Genomic DNA, 22,194 nt, shown 5'->3' with positions numbered 1-22,194 from the left:
TCAACTATTGGGAGTGATGACTTAAAACAGAATTAGTCAACTGGAAGAGGGGTCAGAAGGAAATGCCCAGAATTATGCATAGGGAGATAAACTGATTGAAAATATAGACAAGAACATAATGGAGATTCACTGCCTACATCTAAGGACTGGAGTCCTAAGAAAGAAAGGGGAGAGAGTACTGGCCAGAAGCAATATTTTCCCAAAAGATAAAAGACATCAAGGCACAGAAAAAGTAACCTGGATCCAGAAACACTACAGTAAAATTTCTAAAGAGAAAAACCTTAAAAGTGGCCAAAAAAAAAAAAAAAAAAGAAAAGAAAAATTACCCTCAAAAGAGTAGCTATAAGACTTAAAGCTGGTTTCTCTATAGAAATAATGCAAACCAGAAAACTTTGAACAAAATTTTTTTTCTTTTCCTCCCCCCTTTTTTTAGTGGGGAAGGGCAGGTGGAGAGTGAGAGAATCTGAAGCAGTCTCAATACCTAGCATGGAACCCAACACAGGGCTATGATCTCATGACCCTGATATCATGACCTGAACCAAAATCAAAAGTCAGATGCTTAACCCACTGAACTACTCAGGTACCCCTGCACAAAAATAAATTACTGAAAGAAAAGAAATCCCAAATCTAAAATTCTATATGCAATGAAAATAGCCTTTTTTTAAAAATAGCCTTTTAAAGATGAAAATGAAACACCCAAGAAACAAAAAAATCCAATCATGAAATGGGCAGAAGACATGAACAGAAATTTCACCAAAGAAGATATAGACATGGCCAACAAGCACATGAGAAAATGCTCTGCATCACTTGCCATCAGGGAAATACAAATCAAAACCACAATGAGATACTACCTCACACCAGTGAGAATGGCAAAAATTAACAAGACAGGAAACAACAAATGTTGGGGAGGATGTGGAGAAAGGGGAAGCCTCTTGCACTGTTGGTGGGAATGTGAACTGATACAGCCATTCTGGAAAACAGTGAGGAGTTTCATCAAAGAGTTAAAAATAGAGCTACCCTATGACCCAACAATTGCACTGCTGGGGATTTACCCCAAAGATACAGATGTAGTGAAACACCGGGACACCTGCATCCTAATGTTCATAGCAGCAATGTCCACAATAGCCAAACTGTGAAAGGAGCCTCAATGTCCTTCGACAGATGACTGGATAAAGAAGCTGTGGTGTATATATACAATGGAATATTACTCAGCCATCAGAAAGGACGAATACCCACCATTTGCTTTGACGTGGATGGAACTGGAGGGTATTATGCTGAGTGAAGTAAGTCATTTGGAGAAGGACAATCATCATATGGTTTCACTCATATGGGGAATATAAGAAATAGTGAAAGGGATTATAAGGGAAAGGAGGGAAAATGAGTGGGAAAAATTAGAGAGGGAGACAAACCATGAGAGACTCCTAACTCTGGGAAACAAACAAAGGGTTGCAGAAGGGGAGGTGGGTGGGAGGATGGGGTAACTGAGTGACGGGCATTGAGGAGGGCACTTGATGGAACTGGGTGTTATACTATATGTTGGCAAATCGAATTTAAAAAAAAAAAAAAAAACAATAAAGATGAAAATGAACAACAGATATAATGCTCTAAAAGACATATGAAATTAGAAGAGGAAAAATTTAAAAGTTAAAAGAAACAATGAGATAAAAAAGATTCAAGAGAAAGTGGCAAATACTGAAGACAGCCAAAGAAGATCCAATACATAAGTAAATGGATGCCCTGAAAAAGAAAACCAGAACAAAGGAACCAAACCATTGCTTATATTCAAGAAAACATCTCTACCTGCTCTAAGTAAAAAAAGGCTTGAAGCTTCATATTGAAAGAGCATAGCAGATAATCAAGAATATCAGATCAGAAAAAAAAAAAAAAAAAAAGAATATCAGATCAGAACAGCCAACCCAAGTGGCCATGTAGGCAAAAAAAAAAAAAAAAAAAGGAAGCAACTTACATATAAAGAAAATAAAAGGGATCCCTGGGTGGCACAGCGGTTTAGCGCCTGCCTTTGGCCCAGGGCGTGATCCCGGAGACCCGGGATCGAATCCCACGTCGGGCTCCCGGTGCATGGAGCCTGCTTCTCCCTCTGCCTCTCTCTCTCTCTCTCTCTCTCTCTGTGACTATCATAAATAAATAAAAATTAAAAAAAAAAAATTAAAAAAAAAAAAAAAAAAAAAAGAAAATAAAATTCTAATTCTTATAGCAATGCTTTATGCCAGGAAAAGATGGAGTAAAATGTTTGATACTAAAGGAAAATAAGCATAAGCTAAGGATTTTATATTCAGCAAAACCAATGACTCTAGAAAAGGCACAAACTGCTATTAATATGTAAAAGCTCAGATGATATTGTTCCCATGAGCCCAAGGCTAAATAATAACCTTCAAACCACCAAAATCACTAAAGAGATATCAACATAAGAACTAGAGGAAGCATAATGGAGTACAGAGTTACAAAGCTGAAGCAAAGTGAGGATGGAAAGGGAAAGAGGATAGTATATAGTAGATGTATTCTCTGACAGTATAGATATAATACAGCTATAAAATATGCTAGGAGAATATAAGAATATGAGAGTGTATACCTGGGGGAAATATAACTGTTTTTCAGTAATCACAATAGTGGGAGTAGTATTTGTATTAGTTATTCTGATCTTGTAAGGTATGTAATGTGAGATATTCTAATACTATCACTCTTCACCAAATGTTTTTGGCAAAAAAGCAGGGAGATATGCATGAAATATAGAAGAAGTTAGACAAAACATCCTGAATTTGATTAGGACTCAATGTAAACTCATGAGGTATTGGAAACTTATGTGATCTGGATATAAATACATAAATATATTGTTCAGAGAGATAGAGACAAATTTTCCTACACTGTCCATTAAAATCCCTAGAAACATAACTAATCAATAGCAGTAAGTGTCCTCAGTTCCCAGATGGTTGTCTTAAAATATCATTTCCGGCTAAAAATAACTGGGGATTCTTAAATAGATAGCTGATTCCAAGACTGGGAGAGGAAATGTACACAATGAGTTTGGAATACTTTGACATATCCAATAGCAAGGAAGTATCAAAGACTACTAGGGTCTTGTCAAAAGTAATCAGAAGTTAACATGAAGAGGTTGGCCGAAGATGGGACAATTAAGATGAGCTTTCTTAAGGGTAGTTATTGCAATATTGCTAAAATCCATTAAATATGTTAAACCTATGAGTTCATAATGATTTTTTCAAAAAGATCACCTTTGGAAAGTGATAGGAAATCAACTCTTTATTTTTAAAACTGTCAAATAAAGAGAAAGTCACCAATATTTATCCTCAAATGAACTATACCAGAGGGTAACCAAATTGTAGAAAAGGGGAGGCATCTCTTTACATTTCTAGTTGACAAATGAAGAAAAAAAAAGATAGAATTAGAATATTACCATTTTAAACCCAAATAATAAAGGTTACTATAAACAGATTTAACAAATTTGACAATGAAGAAATGGATAAAACAGACAAATGCCTTGAAAAAAAAAGAATTTACCAAAGTTTCTTATATTCTTCTTTTTTTCCCAAAGTTTCTTATATTTTAAGAAAGAAATAGACATCTCTACTCTCAGATGGCTTTCCCATCCACCAAACATTTAAGGAAAATTTTCCTTCAGCTTTTAAAAATTCTTCCAGAGTATTTGGGTGGGAAGAGCACTTTCCAACTCATTTTGTGAATCTAGGAGGACCTGATGAGGACCTTAAAAGAAAAGGAAATTATAAGCTAATCTCACCTATGACCACAGATTCAAAGCACCTAACCAAAACACTAGCAAATCAAACTCAGCAATATATTTAAAAATCACACATCCAGACAAGTTTTATTTCATAAATGAAGAGTTGGAATATCATTTGAAAGTTTAAAAAATCCACTATACTAACAGAATAAAGAAGCATAGGCATGGATTATTATAGTAGTTAAAAGTCATTCTGCTAAAAATTATTTATACATAACATTACTTTTAATATAAGTCTTGGAATTCTCAGGGTCTTGAGTTTAAGCCCAACATTCATTGGGCATGGAGCCTACGAGAGAGAGAGAGAGAGAGAGAGAGAGAGAGAAAGAGAGAAAGAGAAAGAGAGAAAGGAAAGAAAGAAAGAAGAAAGAAAGAAAGAAAGAAAGAAAGAAAGAAAGAAAGAAAGAAAGAAAGAAAAGAAAAGAAAGAAAATAACACCAAAAATAACTCTTGGAAAATTATAAGTATATAGTAACTTCCTTGACCTAATAGTATGTAAGTACAAAAAAAAAAAAAAAAAAAAAAAAACCTTATAAAGCATCTTAATTAATAGTGAAAATTTGAAAGCTTTCTGAAGTCAGGAGTGAAACAAGGGTGCCAGCTATCACCACTTTTGTTACAACATTGTTTCTGATCCCTGTAATAAGCAAACAATACACAGTTAAAAGTATAAGAATTGGAAAGGAAGCAATAAGACTACCACATTCACAAATAACATGACCTCATGTGAAACACTTAAAATTAATAAGTGAGTTTAAGAAATTCTTTTCATACAAGGTCAATATACAATATATCCCCTGTATATCAGCAAATATTTAATAATGAAAAGAAATATATATTTTTCAATGACATTAAATAAATACTTAGGAATAAATTTATATACTTAAATGTGTGTGCAATTTTTTATTACATTTTTGTTAACTCCAGTTAGTTAACATACAGTGTAATGTTAGTTTCGGGTATACAATATAGTGATTCAACACTTCCATACAACAGCTAGTGCTCATCACAACAGGTGCACTCCTTAATCCCCATCACTTGTTTCACCCATCCCCCACCCACCTCCTTTCTGGCAACTACCAGTTTGTTCTCTACAGCTCTCTACAGAGTTTATTTCTTGGTTTGTCTTTTTTTTTTTCCTTTGATCGTTTGTTTCTTATATTCCTATTTGTACAATTTTTTTGGCAGAGTGGCTGTTTAAATGAAGCCCAGACGTGGAAGTCAATGACTGAGCTTAACAAGCACCTCCCACTAGAAGAAGCCTGGGGACCTGAGGTAAGGAAAATATTACCTAGCAAATCTTATTTACAATAACTAATTTGGCATTTCAGCATTAACAAAAGTTTGATGGAAACATGGAAACATTTTGGATTTAATTTTTTTTTCTTTTTTTGCAAATCAAATCCAACTTTTCTATTGGATTAATACTGTAATTTCAAAAATGCATCACCTTAATTTCTGTTTGAGCTTCCAGTGCTCCTGTGTTACTAACAATTTTGTATTAATCTTTTTCTGTTGAAAATCTGTGTTTACAGATTTACTAAATATCTGACAAACATATTGAAGCATTGACTCTAAAGTAAACACCCGAACTTTCAATTCTTATACAACTGAAAGATCATTTCTGAATGCCAGCTATTATTCCTACACTGCTTTCAATTTTTTTCAATCAAACTTTCTTGAATTGAAATTAATTTATGTTATTTGGAGAATCAGTATCTCATAATAATATCTCATAAATAAAAGTGACCTCTATGATACCTAGCCTATAAAATCTAAACCCTACAATAGGAATGTTACTTTGCTTCTTCATCAGAATCTGTGCATGTCAAGACAGAGATACATACAATTGTACTATCCTCTGTAGTCCTAGCTCCAAACATCCCACTTTCCATCCACCACTCCCTATCCTTCTGGCAACATAACCCTAGAACCTTGACTCTAACAATCCTTTCAACAATCATTCAAAATGACCCCACCCATCTCGCCCCGGCCCCAGGTTCTCTCCTTGCTTTTTATGCAGCTGAAATTCCATGGTCAGTAATTATATCACTCTATTAATGTGTACCCTCAATTCCTTCCTCCATCTCAGTTCTTCAGACTTGTGTGGCTAAGTCACAGCCCTAGTTAAATCTCAACTATCTGCCTTGGCAGCTGACTGTGGTCAGAGGAATATTGATTTATTTCACCTTGATTTCATGATTAAAACAGTTCTGTAATACGGCCCAACAAACATAAAAGTATTTCTCCAGTTCATTCCCTTTTCCTTTCTAGGTATTGCATACCTTCTCCTCTCTACAACCTCCAACACTTCTTACCGTACAGAAGGACCTCAAGGTTTTTGTCTTTGTTTCCCATTCAGAACTATAAGCACTGTTTCTCTTATGCTATTGGAAAACCAGGAGACTTAAATCAACCATATGAGATAATCAACAAGTCTAACTATAACCATTTAGTTTGGCCCGAGGACCATTCTGGAATGTATGTGTTTCGTGTGAAGATCCTGGATCCAAACTATAGGTGAATATAAATATTTTATTGTTATAGTTTTAACATTTATTTAAAGGGATAATGATGAGATCAAATGAAATTTCTGCTCTACTCTACAAAGTCCAAAAAATGTATTACACTAAAACATGGCAACATTACATAAGGCAAGAGGGAAGAAAATGCCTAGTAGGAAAAATTAAAATGCCATAGAGTCTGGGGTCACCATTACTAAAAGAGGTTGACCAACTCAAAAAAATATCTGCATTCCCATGTTCATCACAGCATTATTACAATAGCCAAGACATGGAAGCAACCTTAGTGTCCACTAATGAATAAATGATAAATAAAAGGTGGTGTATATATAAGTATACAATGGAGTATTATTCAGCCATAAAGAAGAAGGAAATCCTTTATCTCAAGAAAGAAGAAATATCTCAAACAACTCAACTTTGAACTAGCAAGGCTGAAAACCTTCCCTCTAAGATCAGGAACAAAGATGAATGACTATGAACAACTCTTCATAGAACCAGAAAAAGAACAAACAAAGCCAGAGTTAGTAAAAGGAAGGAAATAACAAAGATCAGAGAGGAAATAAATTTGAATAGAGACTAAAAAGATAATAGGAAAGATCAATGAAACTAAGAGTTGGTTTTTGAAAAGATAAATAAAATAGACAAAATTTTAGCTAGCCCTAATAAGAAAAAAAGAGAGAGGACTCAAATAAAATCAGAAAATAAAGAGAAGTTACAACTGATACCAAAAGAATATATAGGATAAAAGACTACGATGAGCAACTATATACCAATAAATTAGACAACCTAAAAAGAATGGGTAAATTCTTAGAAAAATACAACCTACCAAGACTGAATCATAAAAAAAAAAAAAAAAAAAAAAAAAGGAAAACCTGATCAGACTGATTACTAGTAAGGAGAGCAAATCAGTAAGAAAATAAATAAATAAATAAATAAATAAATAAATAAATAAATAAATAAATAAAACAAACCTCTCAACAAACAAAAGTCCAAGACAAGATGGCTTCACTGGTAAATTCTACCAAACATTTAAAGAACAATATCCTTCTCAAACCCTTCCAAAAATACAAGAGGAAGGAATATTTATAAACTTATTCTATGAGGCCAACATTACTAATACAAAAGCCAGACAAGGATACCACAAGAAAAGAAAATTACAGGTCAATATCCTTGATGACCATAGATATAAAAATCCTCAATGAAATATTAGCAAACCAAATTCAACAATGCATTAAAAAGGATCATATGCTATAATCAAGTGGGATTTATTCTAGGGATGCAAGGATGATTCAACATCTGCAAATTAATCACTGTGATATGCCACCTTAACAAAACAAAGGATAAAAATCATATGATTGGGGTACCTGGGATCAAGCTCTGCATCAGGCTCCCTGCATGGAGCTTCTCCCTATGCCTCTCTGAGAAATGTCTCTGCCTCTCTTTCTGTGTCTCTCATGAATAAATAAATAAAAATTTAAAAAATCATATGATCATCTCAATAGATGTAAAAAGCTTTTGACAAAATTCAACATTCATTTATTATAAAAACTCTCAACAAAGTGAGTGTAGAGGGAACATACCTCAACATAATAAAAGCTCTAAATGACAAGTCCACCGCTAACATCATACTTAATGATGAAAAGGTGAAAGCCTTTCCTCTAAGATCAGGAACAAAGATGAGAAACAAAGATGCCCCCTTTTATTTTTATTCCACATAGAATTGGAAGTCCTATCCAAAACAATTAGGCAAGAAAAAAAATGTTTTAAGCATATAAATCAGAAAGGAAGGAGCAAAATTTTCACTATTTGCAGATGATATGGCATTATATTCTGAAAACACTAAAGACTCCACAAAAAACCTGTTCTCATCAACAGCCTCATCTATGACTACAGCAAAAAGAATAAAATGCTTGGGTATAAATTTAACCAAGGAGATGAGAGACCTAGACAAATAAAGACCTAGACATGATAAAAGAAATTGTAGAAGACACTAATGAATGGAAAGATATTCCATGCTCATGGATTAGAAGAACAAATATTGTTAAAATGTTCATACTACCCAAAGAAATCTACAATACAGACTCAATGCAATCCCTATCAAAATTGCAATGGCAATCTTCACAGAATTAGAACAATCCTAAAATTTGTATGGAAGACAAAATAAAAACCAAAACAGCCAAAACCATCTTGAGAAAGAACACAAGGAGAGGCATCACACTACTTGATTTCAAATTATACTACAAAGCTATAGTAATCAAAACAGTATGGTACTGGCAGAAAAACTGACACATACATCAATGGAACAGAATAGAAAGCCCAGAAATAAACCATTCTTATGTATCTATTCATTACAAAGGAGAAGAATACATATATAGCAGGGAAAGGACAGTCTCTTCGATGAGTGGTGTAGGGGAAACTGGAAAGCCACATGTAAAAGAATGAAACTAGACCACTGTCTCACACCATACACAAAAATTAACTTAAAATGGATTAAAGACTTGAATGTAAGACCTTATACCATAAAACTCTTGGAAGAAAACATAGGGAGTAAGCCCCTTGACTTCATGACTTAGCCATGATTTTTTGGACTTGACACCAAAAGCAAAGGCAACAAAAATGAAAATAAGCTAAATAAATGAAAAAGCTTTTGTATAAAAAAAAAAAAACTACTGTACAGCAAAGGAAACCATCAACAAAAAGAAAAGTCAACCTATGGAAATCACACATCCAAAAAGGGGTTAGTATACCAAATATACAAAGAACTCCTACAATACAATACAAAAACAAATAATCCAGTTATAAAATAGATGAAGATCTGAATAGACCTTTTTCCAAGACATACAGATGGCCAACAGGCATATGAAAAGGTACTCAACATCACTAACCATCAGGGAAATGCAAATCAAAAGCTAAGGTATTATCAGTAAGATATCACCTCATACCAGTTAGAATGGCTATTCTCAAAAAGACATGAGATAACAAGTATTGGCAAAGATGTGGAAAAATGAGAATCCTGTGCACTCTCGGTGGGAATGTAAATTGGCACAACCACTATGGAAATCACTATGGAGTTTCCTCAAAAAGCTAAAAATAGAATACCATATGATCCAGCAATTCCTCCCCTAGATAAGAAAATGAAAGAAAATGAAAACACTAACTTGAAAAGATGCATCCTCATGCTCATTGCAGCATTATTTATGGCAGCCAAGATATGGAAACGATGTATGTGTCCATCAATGATGAATGGATAAAGATGTGAGATAGATTCCATTTTATCTACATATATAATGGAATATTATTCAGCCATAAAAAGAAGGAAATCATTTGCTACAACATGGATGGAACTTGAAGGCATTATTCTAGAGTCTACTTTGGTTTGAATCCTAATTTTGCCATTGGCAGATATGCCATCATAAGCAACTTGCCTAGTCTCTGAGCTTCTTTCTTTATTTGTAAAATGAGTCTATAAAACTTATTTCATAATATTCTGAGAATTAAATTAAAGTACCTGGGTAAAAATCCCTAATTTTGCTCAATCAAGTTAAATTTCTTTCTTCTCTCTCCTCCACATGAAAATAGGTGAAATGTTATCATTAATGTTTATTTAGCTCTGTCTTGTCTCATCCCAAGCAACCTGCTAAATCATGAAAGATACTCAGTAACTTTAGAAATAATACACGGTGCCCTATATCAAGTTCCCAACACTCTTAGCTTCCTGAGTCAGCCTATATCAGGTAAACATCACAGGCTCTTTGATTAGAACAACCTAAATTCAAATCCCAGCTCTGCTACTAACAACTGTGCAAACTTTTGCAAGTAGGTTAATCTACCTGAGCCTCTGTTTCTTCATCCAAAAGAAAGGGTTGCTATGAGGATTAAGCAGATAATTCATGTAGAGCATTTGGTACGCTGCCTGGTACATAGCAAATGCTCAGTTAGTATTCATTTTCAATAAGTACTAATGCTCAGTAAAACATTATTATTATTATTATTATTATTATTATTATTGCTGTCCCCTTGGGACCCACTATCAAAACGATGTGAAGATATTAGAAGAGCGGTGAGTTTACACTGACAAACTCAGAAATCGTGCAGCAAGCTGCCCAAGCCACACGTATGGAAAAATCACCACAGCTATGATGTCACTCTATTCTCTCCATTATTGAGAAACTGACATCTTCATCAAGATTATCTTAATGATAGATCATTACCATTAAGATTTGGAGGGAGTCTTTTAATATATTGAACTTAATTTAATCTTTAATATTATTTTTCTCATTTGCAGTTTTTGTAACCTGACAACTGTATTTGCAATAGAGACCTTTGGAATGATTCCCAGGTAATGTCTGCTGCCTAATCAGACTTTTGTGAGGGAAGTTGTAAAACAAGGGGTGACAGCCAAAACAGCAAAGGCACCTGTCCCCCATTTCTCTGGGACCCTATGTGTGACATCCTCAAATTGTACGTATCAATTATCCCAGGGATACAGCAGGAAGGAATTTCTGAGAATTGTTTGTACAGCTGGGTCCCATCCCCTTAGCCACCACTGTCTTCCCATCACACATGTCTAACCTCTCCTTAAGGAGATGATAGGCTGCAGATCATAGGCTACAGAAGGGAGGACTGTGAGGAGACAGTGGCCATGCCCCATTGACCCTGAGTCAGTCCTCAACCACTGACCATCATTCTTTTTTTATTATTATTTAAATTTAATTAACATATAATGTATTACTAGTTTCAGAGGTAGAGGTCAGTGATCCACCAGTCTTATATAACACCCAGTGCTCATTACATCATATGCCCTCCTTAATGCCCATCACCCAGTAACCCCTCCCCTCCAGCGACCCTGTTTGTTTCCTATGATTAAGTCTCTTATGATTAGTCCCCCTCACTGATTTCATCTTGTTTTATTTTTTCCTCTCTTCCCTTATGATCCCATTTTGTTTCTTAAATTCCACATGTGAATGAGATCACATGATCATTGTCTTTCTCTATTTCACTTAGCATAATATCCTCTAGTTCCAAACATGTCATTGAAATGGCAACATTTTATTCTTTCTGATGGCTAAGTAATATTCCATTGTATATAGACCACATCTTTTTTTTTCCTTTTTTTTTTTTTTTTTAATTTTTTATTCATTTATGGTAGTCACAGAGAGAGAGCGCGAGAGAGAGAGGCAGAGAGAGAAGCAGGCTCCATGCACTGGGAGCCTGATGTGGGATTCGATCCCGGATCTCCAGGATCGCGCCCTGGGCCAAAGGCAGGCGCCAAACCGCTGCGCCACCCAGGGATCCCTATAGACCACATCTTTATCCATTCATCTGTCAATGGACATCTGGGCTCTTTCCATAGTTTGGCTGTTATGGACATTGCTGCTATAAACATTGGGGTGCAGGTGCCCCTTCAGATCACTACATTTGTATCTTTGGGGTAAATAACCAGTAGTGTGATTGCTGGGTCATAGGGTAGCTGTATTTTTAACTTTTTGAGGAACCTCTATACTGTTTTCCAGAGTGGCTGCATCAGTTTGCATTCCCACCAACAGTGTAAGAGGGTTCCCCTTTCTCTGCATCCTTGCCAACATCCATCATTTCCTTACTTGTTAATTTTAGCCATTCTGACTGATGTGAGGTAGTATCTCATTGTGGTCTTGATTTGTATTTCCCTGATGCCAAGTGATGTGGAGCATTTTTCATGTGTCTGTTGGCCATTTGTATGTCTTCTTTGGAGAAATATCTGTTCATGTCTTCTGTCCATTTCTTGACTGGATTATTTGTTCTTTGGATGTTGAGCCATCATTCCAATGCATCCAGGAATCAGGTAGTAAAGGCACTTTCCTGGATTCCAGTTTCCTTGGAGAGCAGAGTAAAAGGTCGTAATGCTAACACTGGGATCACAAATGACTTTGCTTCTCTGTCCTACGCCTGGTTTTTTGTTTTTGCTCTTTTGTAAAATATTAAACAAAATGAAAGACAAACAATGAAGTTATGCATGGCCCTACTTTAAATATTACTGACTCCTTGATGTTTTGTGCCAGTGGAAGATTAATAGTGTAAATAATCTACAAATGAGATAAGCCACTCGTTATTTCTAAGTGACTTTGGGAAACATCTATGGCCTTTGGCAGTGACTTCTCTTCCTCACTAGATTGCTATGTTTGATTTAGATGAATATTAAGAACATAAGTGCATCCAAGTACCCCCCACCAGAAGGGGACTTGATGAGTTGGAGAGAGGACAGTGAAGGAGGATTTCACCTGTTTGCCCCAGCTCATCTCCTGGAGCTGGATTCCAGCAGCTCCAGGGAATATAGTGCAGCCTAGGGGTCTTCCATAGGTTAGTGACTGCAGCTTGGTCTCCGTTACACCTGAGCTGTGAAGTGGGGACAGAAGCAGAGCAGGGGTTAGCTAGTGGTGACCACTTTCCTACCGAGAAAGCCCTTTTCATGAGCAAACAGGGACTGGAGATCAAGCTGTAGGAGGCAAAGATCTTGGTACTTCCTTGTCCTCTAGTCCAGTACTCAAACACATCCCCAAATTTTTCACTGTGTCCTTTGGAGTTGTTAGCATATAACCAACCAACTCCCCTAAATCTTCAACCATCCTCTGAACTCTCCTTCTAGGTCCCTCTAACCCCTGCTGCACTGCTTCACTTTTAGCCCTCTAGAGTAATAGCTGTTTATTTTCCATTGATCCCTGGGTGCCTCAGGGTGCCATTACCACCTCCCGACCATTATCTATCCTGGGTCTATTAAAACAAAACAAAAAAAATTTTTTTTTAAACACACACCTTTTTTTTACTTACTATTTCCTTACATTTCAAAGTGTATTACTTCAATAATACTTCTAGTACTTCTTTACCCCTCTGGGATTTGCTCCCCACCGCCAACCTCCAACTACCTACTTCCTCTGATTACACCTGAGCAGCCAAGGATTGGTAAAGAAAGTTACACAACAGGGCAGATTAATCACCAACTTCATATAGGTTGCCAGCAATACCTGAGTCTCTCTCTGGTCAACCAATATCCCCACTCTCCATAACTACCTCAGACCTTATCGAATCAGCTTCCTCCTTGGACCATCTTTCCTTAACAAACATCAGGTGAGCTTGTTCGCCATTACAAAGACATTAGGAGGCTGCAGGAAGGAACACTCCTGATTCCTGATTCCAAACTCATAAACCTAATATCATCTATATCCATTCTCTCTTTTTTCCATCCTGTTACAATGAAAGATTATTCCTCTTCTTTAAATATAATTCTTCTACTTATGCTTTGAACCCTCTTACTTTCCACTTTCTAAGGAAATTTCAAAGCAATTACTTTTCTCTTTTATATATTCAACGTTCCCTCTTAATAAGATCCTCCCCATAGGCTTTTAATCACCCCCCAAGGTTTTTTTTTTAAGATTTTATTCATTCATGAGAGACACAGAGAGAGAGAGACATAGGCAGAGGGAGAAGCAGGCTCCCTACGGGGAACCCGATGCAGGACTTGATCCCAGGCCCCCGGGATCATGCCCTGAGCCAAAGGCAGATGTTCAATCACTAAGCCACCCAGGTGCCCCCACCCCCTGTTTTAAATTTAAATAAATAAATAAAACCGCAACCTCCTATCTCCCTCCAGCTGCCATTCTCTCTCCCCCCTCTTTTGTGAGACAAAGTTCTCCAAACGCTTGTCTACATAACCTCTTTTTCCCTATATTTTATCCCTTTTTCTCTAATCCACCCACTCTGCTCTTTGTCTTACTACTCCACCAATGACCTGCCTGCGTTGGTTTCTGAATTAAATAAAACAGCCCCCTTTCCCAGTCTTGAAGCACTGGTCTCAAGAAAGGAGATGAACCTTATTATTCAGCCTGGCCCTAGCTGTTTAGTGTCTCTCAAACCTTTGCTTGTCCAAGATACCTTCTTAGTACTTTGGGTCCCCTAGTAGTTGAGGGTGTGCCAAGACCTGTCAGTGTCGCAAAGAAGACCCTCAATCAGCACCTAGATGCAAGCTAATTGGAAGCTGGACCCTCAGGCAGCAGCCTTTAAAGTATGCAAATAGAGCTCTTTCAGGAAAAGACTAGGAGATGAGTGTTTTTATCTGCTCCCCCTGCACCAAGTCTTGGGTTAATAGCCAGTTAAACTGAGTTTGTTTGTTATAATCCTATACTACTAGAGAATGTGAGCTCTGCCGGCCACCAGAGCCAGGCAATAAAGGGTACGTCCCCTAGCCAGCAGCCATAGCAGTTGGGGCACCAGACATGTTCACAGCTCCTTTCAGAAAGATACCGGTGACCTAGGTAGAAGCAGAGAGGGAACATCAAGATGGCACCTGCCACAGTCCCCAGTCTCTGGAGAGGATTGTAGCCAGTCCCTTGATTTGTGTTAAATCAGGAACCTAAACTTCAGGTTGCAGCTTTTAACATAAACAAATAGGCCTCTTTCAAGGAAAGACAGAGATGGGCATTTCAGTCTGCTGTCTCTGTGCTGAGGGGGCAAAAGGGGGGCTTAGCCACTGCAAGTCCATGGGGCCCTTTTTGTTTGCTATAACCTTGTGGGTCTCATAGACACAAGCCCAGTTGGCTTTCAGAGCTAAGTGTTTGAGGCACCCGTCCCTCAGGTGGAACTCTTGTAAGTTGGGCCTCTAAACATTGAGTCCAAACTCTTTACTCTTCAGGAGAAGCTGGAGTTGAGAGTTCCCTCCCAGTTGTATGTTGCTATGCTGGGTGTGGGATTTACAGTGAGACTATCCTAGTTTCTTCTACCCATTTTGATGTGCCCAAATGTGTAGATGTTGCTCAGCTAGTTTCTGGATTTCTTTTGAAGGGAACTGTTCCGTAGGTAGCTTTGGCATGGGTGTGACCATGGAAGGTGAGTGGATGGAGCCTCCTATGTCACCATCTTGAACTGGAACTGGCCTACACTGAACCTGATAGATATTTGCCTGTCCTGATCTTACCTCATGTTTCATTGGTGTTGACTTTTCCTTTGTTTTTTTTGTTTTGTTTTGTTTTTTACTTTTTCTTTGACTGCTGTATTGCTTTATGGGTTTTCCTAAACTTCTATAGTCACTCTTTCTCAAGTAAAGAAAGGCTTGACCTCCTTCACCATCCAGTAAATATTGATTTCCCTCAGGGCTCAGCACTGGTCTTGGGAGCTTCTCACTTTGGCAAGCTCATCCATTCTCACGGTTTCAGTAAGCATCTATATACACATGACTCCTGAATCATATCTCTAACCCATCCAGAGCCAAACATCCCACCGTCTATTAACTTCTTCTCTTAGATGGTTCAAAGACTGATCAAACTGCACATGTCCAAAAATGATCTCATGATCTTATCACCCATCCCCTTCCCCCATTATTTGTCCCACTCTAAAAGGGATCCATCTGGGTAATTGCATACAGCCCTACGAGTCATCATTGCACAGCTCCAAGAGAATCCATTCACATGGGCTATAATAAGAATGATGCCTTCTGACGATGAACATTGTGTGGCAACCCATTTTTCAGATTTCCTTATCTCAGGAAAGAGCATATTGAACCATACAAGCCAAACACCTATGAGTTAAAGAAAAAAAAACCCAAACAAACAAAACCTGGGGTTGTGTTCATTTCTCTATCTTCAGCTCATCCAAACAGTCATTGGCTCCCATTCATTTAATCTCCTGAATTGCCCTTGAACAAATCCACTTCTTACCAACCCCATCACCACCACTCCAATCCAAGGTACCATCGTCTCAGATGGGAACTACTGCAGTAGACACCTGACAGATCTCCCCTCATTCATTTCTATTTCTTCTGGTCCACTTTCTTCACTAGAGCCAAAGTGATCTTCTCAAATGCTAATTTTATAACTTGAAATCCTTAAGTTTCTTCCCATAAAATGATTAACTCTTCAACATGGCCTACAAGACCTTCCATGATCTGGCACTGACCTGTTTCTCTAATCTCATATTATATTCCCCTAATCTTTTCCACTCTAGACTCACCAACCTTCTTTCAGAAGGTCCCATACTCCATACTCTGTCCCACAGCAGGACCTTTGCACATGCTATTTCTTCTATCTGGCAACTCTTCCTTCCCTTCTTTATCTACTTAACTTCATGAACCACATTTCTACTTAATTCTTCAAATTTTAGGATAATCATCTTTTCCCCCATGGAGGCATTTCTTGACTGTATCACCAGGTTAAATCCTTCCTACAGTAAGTTTTCATTGTGTTGTATATCTCTCCTACTTAGTTCTTATGACAAGTGTAAGTTTATATTACTTTTCTCATCATTGATTAATAATTATGTCTCCACTAAAACGCAAGCTTTCTAAGGATGGGGAGCATGTCAATTATTACACATTGTTTTTTCAAGCAAACCTGGCTTATATCAGATGATTTGTTGAGTTAGTTAATTAACTTCCAAGAAGGAAACCATTCACTGGAACCAGGTTAAGCATGTATTCCCATAGGAGAAAGGTCAGAGTAAGAGGACTAGGGATCTTGGGAAACTGTAACACTGCAAATAAATAATTATGGCTTAAAAGGGAACCAAAAACTAAAGTCAGATACCAGGACACCAAATAGAAAGTACCACAGTGTTTGGCTCAAGCAATAAATAAATAAATGGGGAGGCACCCATGCAGAGTGCCAGGTGAAGAGGGAGATGTCTGGCACCCAGCTTAAGATAGCATCTAATAAGTGGTATACACACACACACACATACACACACACACACAACCCTGGTTGACCCTCAGGCACCTCCAATTCAATATACCCAAAAGTAAACCAACCATATGTATTTACACACTCTCACTAATGTGTTCTTCCCTCTGAATTTCCTCTATCAGTGAATGGTGATAGATAGCATCATAGTCACCTCATTCCAAAACTTGGGAGACATCCGTTACTTGCAAACCCCACATCTCAAAAATCCAAGATCAATCCAGTCTAACTTCTAAATCTGTCTGCTTCTCTCCATTTCCTCAGCCACTAATTTACTAAAGATCACCATCATAATTGCATTATTACAAAAACCTCATAACTGGTTTTCCTCCCTCTACATACATACTTCCCATTCATCCATTCTTCACCCTACCATCAGAATCATCCTTCCAAAATCCACACCTTGTAGTTTAATAAAAGCTGTCTCTCGGGGATCCCTGGGTTGCTCAGTGGTTTGGCGCCTGCCTTTGGCCCAGGGCGCGATCCTGGAGTCCCGGGATCGAGTCCCATGTCGGGCTCCCGACGTGGAGCCTGCTTCTCCCTCCTCCTGTGTCTCTGCCTCTCTCTTTCTCTCTCTACATCTATCATGAATAAATAAATATTTTAAAAAAAAAAAGCTGTCTCTCTCATCTCTAACCACCTCTCATTCTTGATCTCTACTACTCTGCCTACCAGTTCTAATCATGCTGAATTCGCTTTAGTTCCAGAATATCTAGAGTGATCTTAAGGTTTTCCCATGCCTCTGTGACTTTGTGTGTGCATCTCCCTTAGCCTAAAACTCTATGCCCACCTGTTTCTTCCTCTACTTCCAGGTATTTTTATCTAGCGAAGCCATTTTAATGCCCCTAATCCTACTCCTACCCAGCTAACTCCTACCAATTCCCAGTTCAAAGGTCATGTGCACTGGAAGGTCTTCCTTGATGTCTGGCCCCCATGAATTTTATTTTTTCTCTAATTCTATTGATCACACTATTTCCCTCCCTAGTTGACCTCAAACACTAAGAGGCAAACATCCCGAGGGTAGACAGGATGTCTTACCCTTACACTTTACCTTTATGCAGCTTTCTGTCAGTGGCATAAGAGCTAGCCATTCAAACGTTGTTTGACTAAATAAATTAACAAAGTGAATGATAACTTCTAATGACTTTTTTTTCTTATTTCAGTCCAAGTGGCTACCTGGTTGCTGCTTTCCTCTTTGTCCTGATGCTACTGTTCTTCAGTATTCTAGTTTTGAGCTATTTCCATTATATGAGGATTTATAAACAACAGATTTATGAACCAATTAACAGATATGAAAGAAAACAAAAGACTAATTAGGAAAAATGGAAGTTTGTTTAGTATGGATATATATATAGAGAGTGTGTGTATATATATTTATATTACGAGTGTGTATGTGACCAAGAAATACTAAGGATAAACACATAGTATGTGCTTATCAACAAAACAAGCTTATCAACACTCAAGCCCCTGAAAAATGTTTTTAAATTACCCCAAGACAAATATTCTCAGATCTATTGTGTGTTATAAAATTAATTTTAAGGTGTTTGCCCTTACCTTAACATATTCTATATATTCTTACATGGCTTTTTACAAATTAAAAGAAAAGAAAACTAAATTTAGCTATTAAAATACTTCCTAAGAATGAATGTAAATTTTTGAAAGTGTATAAGTGTGTCAAATGTTTTATAAGTGGGGTGGGGGAGGGATACATGGAAAGGCTGGATCTCAAGACCTGATCTTGACATGACCCAAAGTCAAGAGTTGAACACTTAACCAACTGAGCCACCCAAGTGCCCCTGAAATATTATTATTTTGCACGAAACTTTTCATATGAAACCTTCTGAAAAAAGCTTAATGTGTCCTAAACCTTATATGGCTATAGCTAATTTATGTATAAAAAACTTAATGTGTCCTAAATAGTTTTAAATATATTTCAGAAGTTTTTCTATTGGTAGATTCACACATGAAATGTACAAATTATATTGAAAATGAGAAGCTGATGCTCTAAGTTTTAATTTTAAGTTTTAAAATACGATTTTCAAAAAAAATAAAATAAAATAAAATACGATTTTCATGTTCAACATAAGCTTCTTGTCCAAATGTTACCACAGCTTTCAAACAATTAGTGTTTGTAACAGTCAGAGTTCAACTAGAGAAGCAGAATTTGTGGGAAGTGCATATGTGTGTGTAAAGAGATTTATTTAAAAGAACTGGCTTATGTGATTGTTGAGACTAGCTAAACTAGTCTGAAATCTATAGGACAGAAATCCAGAATAGAAGATCACAAAAAATATAAGAGCAAGATGGAACTCCACGGACACAGATCAAAGCTGTTGTCCATAACTTGAATTTCTTATTTTACTAAAATCAAGAACAAGACAAGCATACCTGCTACTCATCACTGTTTTGAAAGTTCTGACATTACGTGAGGAAAATAAAATAACCACTATAAATACTGGGATAAAGGATAAAATCCTCTCTTTCACTAATAAGATCATATGCCTAGGAAACCCAAAAGAATTACTAGATTAAAATAATTTGATGGTTCAATATGAGGTAAATATTTAAAACTTAATACTTTTTCTAGGGGTGCCTGGGTGGCTGAGTTAACTGTCTGCCTTCTGCTCAGGTCATGATCTCAGGATCCTGGGATCAAGCTCCACGGGATCCCTGCTAAGCAGGGAGTCTGCTTCTCCCTCTGTCCCTCCCCCTGCTTGTGCTCTCTTTCTCATAAATAAATAAATAAAGTAACTTTTCTCTAAAATGTTATATAACAGCAATAGAAATAATAAAAAGTAATTTATTAATTGTAGTGACAAATTATATAGAATTAAATTTAATATAAAATGTGTATGACATACATGAAAAAAATCTGTAAAATATTTATTGGAGGTGAGACAAAATCCGACAAAAATATTTGATAGAAAAAAAAAGCAAAACCACTTAATAGAAGTGAGAGCTAAGAATAGTCATTTTACAAAGGAGCATACCCAAATATCCAATTAACGTATTTAAAACAATTGTTTTCTAGTGCTTACTATGTGCCAGGAATTGTTCTAATAATTTACCTAACCTTCTTCAACAATGCTCTCAGATGGGAGTATTATTATTCCATTATAGAGATGAGGAAACTGGTACAAAAAGGGTAAATAATTTTAGTAAGGTCACACAACTGATAAGAGATGGAATTCATACTCAGGCACACTGGCTCCAAATCCCACATTTATCCTCCGAGAATGCTCGACCTTACCAGCAGTCAAAAAAAAAAAAGAAAGATGCAAACTAAAGTTACAGGGAAGCTTATACTCTTCGCCTGGGTGCACAAACTTAGAAGAATAATACCCTTAGGAAGGAATGAGAGTCAGGGATGGGAAGGAAATTCTCCTTTTCAGATTTATTTATTTATTTATTTATTTATTTATTTATTTATTTATTTATTAAAGAGTGTGCATATGGGGGGGAACAGTGAGAGGGAGGGAGAGGGAAAGAATCCCAAGCAGACTCTGTACTGAGTTTGAAGCCTGACATGGGGCTTATTCCATGATCCTGAGAACGTGACCTGAACCCAAACCAGAGCCTGATGTTCAATCAACTGAGCCACCCAGGTGCCCCAGGAAGGAAATTCTCTCACACTTCAGAAAGAAAAGCAAATTATTTCAGCTTTTATGGAAAGTAATCCGGTAAGTATTAAAAATATACATGCTCGTGGACCCAGAAATTTCACTCTTAATAATCTATTTATGGAATGAGACGGGATGGGGAGGACCTATATATATACATGCTGTATCATTGGTTGTCATGACAAAACTCTACGAACAAAGAATTAGCCTATTAATAGGTGAATAGTTAAATAAATTATTGTACATTGATCACATAGATCTGTACTAGTTGATTTAAAAGATTTTCCACACGTTTTTGTTGAGAAGAGCAAGCTGCAGAGAAGTAGTCACAGTATGACTTTATAAACAAAAGAAGAGCTCTGTTTACCAGGGTGTGAAGAAATGTGTGGAAAGATACTTATCATCTTGTTAACATTGTGTGCATGCAGACATGTATGTCACTGTGGGAGGGGAAGTGGGGATATACCAAGAGATGTAGAGAGGAAGTTATAAACCAAACCCTGAAAACCATGGAAGAGGGAAACAAAAGAGGAATAGCATGTAAAACTTTCTCCTTAACGTAGAACAGGGCGTCTGTGCACAAAGCAAATGAAATGATCATCATCACCCAACCTAAAATGATGTAATTACAGGTGATACTTGCTTTCTTGCTATTGTTTCCCACCGCATCGAACTTAGACCATTTGTTGAAAGATTTTGCTTATTTGAGAGAGAGAGAGAGCATAAGCAGGAGGAGGGGTGGAAGGAGAGGAAGAAGCAGACTCCCCGCTTAGCAGGGAGCCCAATGTGAAGCTCAGTCTCAGGACCCTGGGATCATGACCTGAGCCAAAGGCAGATGTTTCACCAACTGAGCTACTCAGATGCCCAAACTTATATGATTTTTATTCATTTAAAAAAAAAAAAAAAAAACTCTTTTCATTGTGAACAAAAGAATGGGAAATGAAGAAGTGCAGACAGTAAGTGGAGATCACTCTTTCAGGGAGTTACTTTCTTTCTGTGTCAAGAAGCAAAGAAATGAAGTCCAACCAGAGGCAGAGTTGAGGCCAGGAAGATGTTATCAAATATTGACAGGAATAATCCAGTAGCTGGGGAAAATTGATCTTTGGGAGAGGAAGGGGTAACTATTGGGCCAATATCCTTGAGCAGGCAAGATAGCTGAGATCCAGAGCTGAGACTAAGAATGGAACATCTCCCTCACTGTTGCAGGAGGGAAGCCAGAATTCCGGGGTGCTGATGTAGGTGAGGTGGTAGGAAGATTAGTGGTTTGTGGTAGCCTTGAGAATGCTCCTCACAGGCCCTCTGCTGCAACAGTGCAATTGTCGGAGGGCATTGGCAGCTGAGCTCTAGCATCCACCATCACATTTGCCCAAGACCATATACCTACCCCCAGGCTGCTCCCCTCCAGTAACTGAGCGCAGTGGGGTTACTTCAGCAGACTAGATCCTAGGTAGACCAGGACTCCTGTCAGCCTGTCTCAAGAACTCCTCAAGGCTTTCCCAAACCTTCCGTATATTGAATGGCTGTCACATGGTGATGTGGGACACATCCATCCAATCTCCATCTCTCACCCTTTCTCT

At 37.3% G+C, this 22,194-nt stretch overlaps 2 protein-coding genes across 9 annotated transcripts in view; one reads left to right on the top strand and one right to left on the bottom strand.

Moving 5' to 3' along the window:
• CATSPERE (catsper channel auxiliary subunit epsilon) overlaps window positions 1-18,612 on the top strand; it is a 198,482-nt gene extending 179,870 nt beyond the window's left edge. For 2 of the 6 annotated variants that reach the window (XM_077901387.1, XM_077901389.1), the window contains 4 exons: window positions 4,964-5,050; window positions 6,138-6,295; window positions 10,583-10,636; window positions 18,161-18,612. In XM_077901387.1, coding sequence (XP_077757513.1) covers window positions 4,964-5,050; window positions 6,138-6,295; window positions 10,583-10,636; window positions 18,161-18,314 — 453 coding nt within the window. In that variant the 3' untranslated portion in view covers window positions 18,315-18,612. Of the gene's footprint in view, window positions 1-4,963; window positions 5,051-6,049; window positions 6,296-10,582; window positions 10,637-16,422; window positions 18,123-18,160 lie in introns of those variants that run through there. The other 4 variants (XM_077901386.1, XM_077901392.1, XM_077901388.1 and 1 more) reach the window with 3 other exon arrangements.
• The window catches only part of LOC144316013 (uncharacterized), a 54,955-nt gene that overhangs the window by 23,412 nt on the left and 9,349 nt on the right, over window positions 1-22,194 (bottom strand). For 2 of the 3 annotated variants that reach the window (XR_013381758.1, XM_077901411.1), the window contains exon 2: window positions 12,555-12,669. Coding sequence is in view for 2 of the 3 variants with exons in the window: in XM_077901411.1 (XP_077757537.1) it covers window positions 12,555-12,669 (115 nt within the window). In the remaining variant the exon portion in view is untranslated. Of the gene's footprint in view, window positions 1-11,608; window positions 12,151-12,554; window positions 12,670-22,194 lie in introns of those variants that run through there. The other variant, XM_077901410.1, reaches the window with a different exon arrangement.

Source organism: Canis aureus, chromosome 6, assembly GCF_053574225.1.
Source record: "Canis aureus isolate CA01 chromosome 6, VMU_Caureus_v.1.0, whole genome shotgun sequence".
NCBI classification, from domain to species: Eukaryota; Metazoa; Chordata; class Mammalia; order Carnivora; family Canidae; genus Canis; species Canis aureus.
The sequence above is the reverse complement of the archived record's forward strand: the minus strand, read 5'-3'. Positions and strand labels throughout refer to the sequence as shown.